Source organism: Oncorhynchus mykiss, chromosome 17 (assembly GCF_057628025.1).
Source record: "Oncorhynchus mykiss isolate SJ-2025 chromosome 17, ASM5762802v1, whole genome shotgun sequence".
Taxonomy (NCBI): Eukaryota; Metazoa; Chordata; class Actinopteri; order Salmoniformes; family Salmonidae; genus Oncorhynchus; species Oncorhynchus mykiss.
Window position 1 is genome coordinate 868,548 of NC_143038.1, and position 9,247 is coordinate 877,794.

A 9,247-nucleotide genomic window follows, 5' to 3' on the forward strand; every position below is an offset into this window, starting at 1 on the left:
ATATTTGACAGGTTTATTTTAAGGTACAGTACACAAAACACTCTGCAGAAAATGTCTACAGTTATTTGACCTTCAGAAAGTCCATTGCAATCAATCATCCCACAGTCATTTATGGAAATCATTTTCATAAAAGAGTTGGAGTGAAATAATGTACAGTAATATACAGGAGTGTATACCCTGATGGTCGTCTATGAAGATCTTGAAGAACCATCTGGCCTTAATGGCCATATACCCTTCATCTCCACCCAGTACAGCCAGAAGAGGACTGGCCACCCCTCAGAGCCTGGTTCCTCTCTAGGTTTCCTCCTAGGTTCCTGCCTTTCTAGGGAGTTTTTCCTAGACACCGTGCTTCTACATCTGCATTGCTTGCCGTTTGGAGTTTTAGGCTGGATTTCTGTAAAAGCACTTTGTGACATCAGCTGATGTTAAAAGGGCTTTGTAAATACATTTGATTGATTGGAGGAGTGTCAACCTCTTCACTGCAGATTGACAGTATGGGTCTGTTTGAGCAGGGCCACATTGGATTCCTGTGTAGACTACTTGAGCTCAGCGATTGCGTCATTAAAGATATCCAGGAAGAGATGAGCATGGTGTTCCGTGAACACCAGAGCTGGTCGGAACCGGATAGACTGGGTTCCACAGCCCCCTAGAACCACACCTGGAACAAGAAAACAACATCATAAAAAGTATTCATTCTTTACTAACGAATCAACGATTCACTTGATAGTACTACTGAATGTAAGTGATATGGATGTACCTTATTGATACTAAGCTAGTAAATATTATGCTGGATATTGTCCTGCATGTTCTTGAATCATTTGATAATCTTGCTAAATTGATAGTCTTATTCTTTTAGTTTATTCATCACATCCTACATGCTAAGAGTCTTACCCTTATTCCTGGCCTAGAGGATTCATCACATCCTACATGCTAAGAGTCTTAACCTTATTCCTGGCCTAGAGGATTCATCACATCCTACATGCTAAGAGTCTTACCCTTATTCCTGACCTGGAGGATTCATCACATCCTACATGCTAAGAGTCTTACCCTTATTCCTGGCCTAGAGGATTCATCACATCCTACATGCTAAGAGTCTTACCCTTATTCCTGGCCTTGAGGAGGAGGAGGTTGCGTGTGTCTTCATCCTTAACATCGATGGCACAGAACGTCCCGATGCCCCTCGCTTTACTGAGCAAGTGGGGGTACTTATCCTTGAAGAGAGAGGAGCGGGTGATGCATGCTGTCTCATACATACACACACTACAAACGACCACTCTCCCTCTACTCATAACACAAACAGTGATCATTCTTCACTCCCCTAACAGTGACTCCTAACCTTTGACCCTAACTCACCTGTAGGTCGTAGAGTCCCTCCAGCATGACCTTGCCTGACCTCTTGGCCTGGTCCAGCAGGTTTTCTGTCTTGATGACCTTTATGACCTCAGTCAGCAACAGGTTCTTAGTGTGGTCTCCAAGCCACGTGTTGAAGATCCTGAACGGCTGGAGAAGAAAATAAGAGGAGAGGAGAGAAGAAGCAGAGAGAAGAGATGAGAAGAGGAGATGGGAGAAGAAGTGAGGAGAGAAGAGAAAGAAGAGGAGGAGAAAATAAGAGGAGAGGAGAGAAGAGATGAGAAGAAGCGATGGGAGAAGAAGTGAGGAGAGAAGAGATGAGAAGAGGAGATGGGAGAAGAAGTGAGGAGAGAAGAGAAAGAAGAGGAGGAGAAAATAAGAGGAGAGGAGAAGAGAAAGAAAAGAAAATAAGGTAAAAAGGTTGATATAAAAGTACCACACATACACACACACACACACACACATACACACACACACTACCTTGTCAGGCTGAAAGCTATCTTTCTGGTAGTATCCTCCTGTCAGCATCTTCTTGCTGAAGGAGACGATGTCAGCGGGGTCGTCCAATCCCCAGTGCTCGTGGGCCCAGAATTTCCCCGTAGACCCACCCCCTGTCTGCACCTCATCCACTAGGAAGGCACAGCCATGCTGACGGACACACAAAGGTCAGTAGGTTGAAATGACTAAAGACCTGTGTAATCACAATACTGTTTACAGTGTACTTAAACAGTAAAGTACGGATTTCTAGATGAGTGTACCTTGATAGCTTCATATTATTTACCAATCAATGTATTTAAAGAAGTATTTGATAAAACATACCTTAGTAGGTGTGGCTTATACCAAGTCTCAATTAAAGGAATTCTACTCAATATCTACTAATTTGATCATTTTCACTAACAATCAAGAGTATCAAATCAGTTAGATTGTCAGCATGATTCATATCCCTCCAGATGCTCTGTACTCTGTCTAACCAGTAAGGATCCTTTCTCTACCTTCTTGGTGATTCCCCTGAGCTTCCTGTAGAAGTCGAAGGAGGCGTGGTTATCCCCTCCCTCTGCCTGGATTGGCTCGATCACCACCCCCGCCACGTGCCGACCCTTCTGATTCCACTTCACTATCAGGTCCTCCGCCTGAGATGGGAGGGATTGAACAAGGGATGAGAGGAATAGAGGCAAGAATGAAGGTGAGGGGGGAGAATGAAAGAAAGGATAGTTCAGATGGATGAGGGGAATGGATTGATGAGAGGAATAAGGGATGAGAGTCAGTTGGATGGTCAGATTAGGAAGAATAGATACTGTATATATAGAGAGAGACTCACCTCCTCCAGGCAGCGTGCCTCCTCCCGTGCATTCTCCCTCTCAAACTGGTCCAGGGGGTACCTCAGCTGGGGGAAGGGGGCGATGGGCCAGTCAAAAGACGGCACGTCTAGCTTCTGTATGGCCTTGGTGTGAGTGGTGGCCAGACAGCCTGGGAGAATAGAAGATCCTTGAGTTCAGACTTGATATTAGGTGGTTCTAAAACCTATGTATTGTCATTGCAATTACCTACATCCCAGTTGGAAGTACCTTGTGTACCTACTCAGCACCCTAGTCAGATTGTATCAGCCTAAGTAACTACTATGTAAGTACCGTGTGTACCCACTCAGTACCCTAGTCAGATTGTATCAGCCTAAGTAACTACTATGTAAGTACCGTGTGTACCCACTCAGTACCCTAGTCAGATTGTATCAGCCTAAGTAACTACTATGTAAGTACCGTGTGTACCCACTCAGTACCCTAGTCAGATTGTATCAGCCTAAGTAACTACTATGTAAGTACCGTGTGTACCCACTCAGTACCCTAGTCAGATTGTATCAGCCTAAGTAACTACTATGTAAGTACCGTGTGTACCCACTCAGTACCCTAGTCAGATTGTATCAGCCTAAGTAACTACTATGTAAGTACCGTGTGTACCCACTCAGTACCCTAGTCAGATTGTATCAGCCTAAGTAACTACTATGTAAGTACATATTAAAGTCTTACCCAGAGTTCTTCCGTGAAATCCGCCCATGAAGGACAGAAGAGTCAGGTCAGGGCAGCCAGGAACCTGGAAAAAGAACGAGAGAACACCAGACTGAGAAACTGCTGGCCCTATATAACAAAATGACAAACAGGAGAGTTGTGAGGGAGTGTGAGTTACCTACCTGGTTGATGACACTAGTTCTGACTTCCTCTGGAGTTGGTTCCGGAGTTCCTCTCATCTTGTTCTAAGAAACACATAGAGTAAAAGCCTGCTATATATACAGCCCATATTTAATATAGACTTCATAATTGCGTTACTATCCATGGTCCTGCCCTTACTCTGTACCAGATGAAGATGGCTTTGTAGGCGTTCTCATTGGAGCAGGATCCACAGGCCATGGTCTGGACCCGACTGAAGCCCTTGGGTGCCACCTAGTGGAAAAATGGAGGAAGTGCACCAGTCATGTAAGAGCTTTAGTTGTTTGATTTAATTCCATTTATTCTTGGGTTTGAATCCGTTAATAAAGTACAAAGTCAGGGGACAACACAATACAGTATCACGGAACACTTATTTCCAATGTGGTCCTCTGTGTCACAATATGTCTTGAAAATGTATGCATGGTTAGTAATAGTGTTAAACAGGCTGTGGTGTTATATTCCGAGGTGTATTTGAAATCAAACTTACTGCCATCAGGCCGTTGACAAGCTTCTCAGAGAATTGCTCTGGTGGCATCATCCCAAGAGCTGGTCGGTTGACAAACGTTCCCTGACACAGATTGTAGAAAATAGTAACACATTATCAATGGCAAATCGAATGTCTTTCAATTCTCAAGATCAACCTTGCTGCTTACCATATTCTTCGGATCCGCCATGACTTTTGTGAGTGCCGGGTGATTGTATCCTGGAAATCACAGAGAGAAAAACGTACATTTGAATTCTTTGGGTCTTTCAGTGCTTTGACTCATCCTTGTGGCCAAGAGTTTTTCCTGGCCACGTGACCTGACCAGGAACAACTCTGGGTCCTATAGAATACCCACCTATGGGTATGGATGCGATCTGGGTGTAGACATCCAGCATGCGGTTCCCATCCACGTCCACCAAGTAGTTGCCTTTACTCTCCTCATAGTCACAGAAGAAGTTCACCTGGACAACACTCTGTAGAGGGGGACAGAGATGTTCACCTGGACAACACTCTGTAGAGGGGGACAGAGATGTTCACCTGGACAACACTCTGTAGAGGGGGACAGAGATGTTCACCTGGACAACACTCTGTAGAGGGGGACAGAGATGTTCACCTGGACAACACTCTGTAGAGGGGGACAGAGATGTTCACCTGGCCAACACTCTGTAGAGGGGGACAGAGATGTTCACCTGGACAACACTCTGTAGAGGGGGACAGAGATGTTCACCTGGACAACACTCTGTAGAGGGGGACAGAGATGTTCAAGAGGGACAGAGAAGAGGCTACTGGTGCCGTTACACATGACGCATCGTACAAATCCGATGTGATATGACTTGTGGACAGAGGACGTCAAGGAGAATAAGACACTTTTTTCTCGATGTGGACATTTCTCTTCACCGCCTCTCTTTTTGTCCTTCAGCAGTGACATGACATTTCATTCATATTATATCATATACATCTGAGTGGGTTATGTGTATTTCTTACCTGAATACTCTCCAGTTGTTGTGCTAGGATCTGTGGAGAACAACAGTGGAGATGAATGGATACTACCAGTACTTAAGAAACAACCATGGCCTGAATTGAAAGTGCTTTGAATGATGTGTAATTGATTGATCCCTGAGAGCTTTGGCCTGGCCAATGTTAATAGTCACAAGATATTTCACAAACATTCATAGACCGTTTTAAATTGTTAAAAAATATGTTGTTCCCCTTACCATCCCTGCTACCCGAACTAACAGACAACAATACCGTTAGACAGTTGGCACATTGCAGTGAGGGACAGATTTACTAAGCATTTTTTTGCACATGTTTTTTTCCATACGAGAATGAAACACAATCCCGTAAAACTGTCTTTAATAGTGTCATTTTTCTTGCCGTTGCAAAAGTGTGATAAACTTAGTAGGTCTGGTCCTAGGTGTGATATGGTCGGGCGTTGATCTATTGAGTTACCTTAGATCTGGGACCTGGAACCTCCGTCTTCATACAAGGACCATCAAACTCAACTTCCTCAACTCTTTTAGCGGTTGTTTGTTGATGGCGGTGTCCTATGGAAAATGGGAACGAGATTCTATGGGTTATTTGAGTTCTTAAGTTTTGTGCCAACGCCAAAAACACATCCAATTAGTAGGAAGTTACAGTACGGCAAATCACAAATACCTCACGAGGAAGCTAGATATTAATCTGTAATGAGTGGGATCAAGAGGAGTGCACAGAGGTGGGAATTAATGATCAACTGTGTTTTCCAGTTGTGTCTTGTTCTGGGAAGTTGAATGGCCAGTATGGCTCAAAGACATGATGCTTGTTTGACTGACAGAAAGTACAGATGTAGGATCTTCATTTGAGCCAGTATGCCACTGCAGGAAATTAATCCTGCAGTAACAGGATAATTCATGGACATTTTTGAAACATTTTTCGTAAGCGAAAATCAAGTCTGACATTTTCAAAGTGGAAATGACAAACTTCAGAAGCCTTTTTAAAACCTCAAATACACAAGTTTAAAATGTCCTGCGTTGCAGAAAAGTTCTCCTGCCACCGGGTGATAAAATGTAGCGATAATAACACAATGTAGCGATGCATTCAGAAACTCACAAGACATTCCACAATCTCCTTTCTTCCAATTGTCATTGTGTTCAACTTATTAGTTAGTACATATTCAACATTATGGTAATATCTTTCTATAAATAGCATGTGAGAAGCCAGCATTACCTATCACTAAACAGCAAATTCTCCAGTGTAAAAAACAAACAAAAACACAGTGTTAAATCAGCACTGAAAGTGTGGAGTCTGTGGACCCATATACACACAGGAACAGTGTTAAATCAGCACTGTGGAGTCTGTGGACGCATATACACACAGGAACAGTGTTAAATCAGCACCGTGGAGTCTGTGGACGCATATACACACAGGAACAGTGTTAAATCAGCACTGTGGAGTCTGTGGACGCATATACACACAGGAACAGTGTTAAATTAACACACTGCTTCGCGTAAAGCCTTATTGAAATATTTCCCAGAGTGCCTCGCCTTTCGAGTAAATTGTAGACTTACCACCCACGACTGTATTTGTTAGTGACAGAGACATGGTTGTAGCATTCATCCATTTTGATAGATCTACTATGGTACGCCATATAGAAGTTTCTCTCCTCTTACCTGAAGCAGACAACCCACGGCTGGGTCTCAGAGAGGAAGCAAGATGGCGGCTCAGAATACCGGAGGCCATGCTCCTCAGCTACCGCTGTAGCTGTAGCAAGAAAGAAGAATGCAAAAAAAAGGTTGATTTTCATCTTTTCTTGACACTCTGCACATAAATACCAATAAAAAATAGGTTATCACACATACAGTTAACTCTTCAAAATAGAATATTCATATCAAATGATGCTGGTTGACTGCGCAGTAGTTTAACATGTAAAGGAAACACTCACTGTGGAAGTGTGAAAATGTGATGCAGGTGGAACCACAAGACTGTATGCCATCGTCCTTACTCCACAACAGTCCTTTATATCTCAACCACAGCCATTTAGAGAAGCGGGTGTGGAGGTGGAGGGCAGTGCGGAATCGTCCGGTATACCACACACCACTATCATTGACTAGACTGCTCTCCTGGAGACTAAAGGCTCAGGTCATGACAGTAATAATTGCAGATACAGGATGGATCAAAATAGGTTGGTTTTAGATTAACTCAGTTTTGTAAGAGGACTTCTATGACAGGTCAGGGTGCGTTTCATGTATTCATTCATTGCTGAGGTCAAGATTCTTACATCCTGAAATGTCCAGTTCTCCAAAAGGTCAAACGTTAAGCATTGGTAGACTTTGGAACGACAGGTTAACATGATTCCTTTGGATTATTATTCTGGCATGAAAACATTGAGATGTAACTGTGACTAACTTCTCTTTATAAAAGCCTTCCTGGCTAAAGCCTTTATGTGCACTACATTCTGGTACAGTTTAACATAGGCAGCATTCCCATTACATCTCTTGGCCTTTATGTGCACTACATTCTGGTCCAGTTTAACATAGGCAGCATTCCCATTACATCTCTTGGCCTTTATGTGCACTACATTCTGGTCCAGTTTAACATAGGCAGCATTCCCATTACATCTCTTGGCCTTTATGTGCACTACATTCTGGTACAGTTTAACATAGGCAGCATTCCCATTACATCTCTTGGCCTTTATGTGCACTACATTCTGGTCCAGTTTAACAAAGGCAGCATTCCCATTACATCTCTTGGCCTTTATGTGCACTACATTCTGGTCCAGTTTAACAAAGGCAGCATTCCCATTACATCTCTTGGCCTTTATGTGCACTACATTCTGGTCCAGTTTAACATAGGCAGCATTCCCATTACATCTCTTGGCCTTTATGTGCACTACATTCTGGTACAGTTTAACATAGGCAGCATTCCCATTACATCTCTTGGCCTTTATGTGCACTACATTCTGGTCCAGTTTAACAAAGGCAGCATACCCATTACATCTCTTGGCCTTTATGTGCACTACATTCTGGTACAGTTTAACATAGGCAGCATTCCCATTACATCTCTTGGCCTTTATGTGCACTACATTCTGGTCCAGTTTAACATAGGCAGCATTCCCATTACATCTCTTGGCCTTTATGTGCACTACATTCTGGTCCAGTTTAACAAAGGCAGCATTCCCATTACATCTCTTGGCCTTTATGTGCACTACATTCTGGTCCAGTTTAACAAAGGCAGCATTCCCATTACATCTCTTGGCCTTTATGTGCACTACATTCTGGTCCAGTTTAACATAGGCAGCATTCCCATTACATCTCTTGGCCTTTATGTGCACTACATTCTGGTCCAGTTTAACATAGGCAGCATTCCCATTACATCTCTTGGCCTTTATGTGCACTACATTCTGGTCCAGTTTAACATAGGCAGCATTCCCATTACATCTCTTGGCCTTTATGTGCACTAAATTCTGGTCCAGTTTAACAAAGGCAGCATTCCCATTACATCTCTTGGCCTTTATGTGCACTACATTCTGGTACAGTTTAACATAGGCAGCATTCCCATTACATCTCTTGGCCTTTATGTGCACTACATTCTGGTACAGTTTAACATAGGCAGCATTCCCATTACATCTCTTGGCCTTTATGTGCACTACATTCTGGTCCAGTTTAACATAGGCAGCATTCCCATTACATCTCTTGGCCTTTATGTGCACTACATTCTGGTACAGTTTAACATAGGCAGCATTCCCATTACATCTCTTGGCCTTTATGTGCACTACATTCTGGTACAGTTTAACATAGGCAGCATTCCCATTACATCTCTTGGCCTTTATGTGCACTACATTCTGGTACAGTTTAACATAGGCAGCATTCCCATTACATCTCTTGGAATACAAAAGCGTTGATAAAACACATTTGTCAACATGTTTTTTTTAAATCAGCATTGCATACAGAGGACAGGTTTTCAAATACTGCTTTTCCAAACATATACATATTGTATTGCAATTACATAATTACAAGATCAAAATCTTTGCAACATTTACAGCATAAATACAGGTGAAGTCGGAGGTTTACATACACCTTAGCCAAATACATTTCAACTCAGGTTTTCACAATCCTGACATTTAATCCTAGTAAAAATCCCCTGTCTTAGGTCAGTTAGGATCACCACTTTATTTTCAGAATGTGAAATGTCAGAATAATAGTAGAGAAAATTATTTATTTAAGCTTTTATGTATTTT

The 9,247-nt window shown here is 42.6% G+C and overlaps 1 protein-coding gene across 2 annotated transcripts; it reads right to left on the minus strand.

The window, feature by feature from the left end:
- Position 1: 1 nt before the first annotated feature.
- On the minus strand, positions 2–7,163 carry LOC110485544 (4-aminobutyrate aminotransferase, mitochondrial-like). 2 transcript variants are annotated; one of them, XM_036949229.2, is made up of 16 exons: positions 6,953–7,163; positions 6,681–6,771; positions 5,482–5,576; positions 5,017–5,046; positions 4,388–4,505; positions 4,202–4,251; positions 4,036–4,116; positions 3,690–3,782; positions 3,533–3,595; positions 3,372–3,435; positions 2,669–2,817; positions 2,343–2,480; positions 1,831–1,998; positions 1,354–1,500; positions 1,100–1,211; positions 2–658 (listed from the first exon to the last, which is right to left on the minus strand). In XM_036949229.2, the coding sequence occupies exons 2-16, from the start codon at positions 6,748–6,750 to the stop codon at positions 537–539; spliced, it is 1,500 nt and encodes a 499-aa protein (XP_036805124.2). In that variant the 5' UTR covers positions 6,751–6,771; positions 6,953–7,163; the 3' UTR covers positions 2–536. The 2 variants fall into 2 exon arrangements, with proteins under 2 accessions (XP_036805124.2, XP_090060482.1); XM_090204356.1 differs by lacking the exons at positions 4,202–4,251; positions 4,388–4,505; positions 5,017–5,046; ... (1 more) ...; positions 6,681–6,771; positions 6,953–7,163 and having other exon boundaries at positions 3,697–3,782; positions 4,036–4,064.
- Positions 7,164–9,247: the final 2,084 nt, after the last annotated feature.

Coding starts and splice junctions, on each gene's coding strand:
- LOC110485544 (XM_036949229.2), bottom strand. CDS start 6,750: ATGGCCTCCGGTATTCTGAGCCGCCATCTTGCTTCCTCTCTGAGACCC. Junction 3,596..3,689: donor CCATCTTCATCTGGTACAGA/GTAAGGGCAGGA, acceptor TGTGTTTCTTAG/AACAAGATGAGAGGAACTCC. Junction 1,999..2,342: donor TCAGGGGAATCACCAAGAAG/GTAGAGAAAGGA, acceptor TGTGTCCGTCAG/CATGGCTGTGCCTTCCTAGT.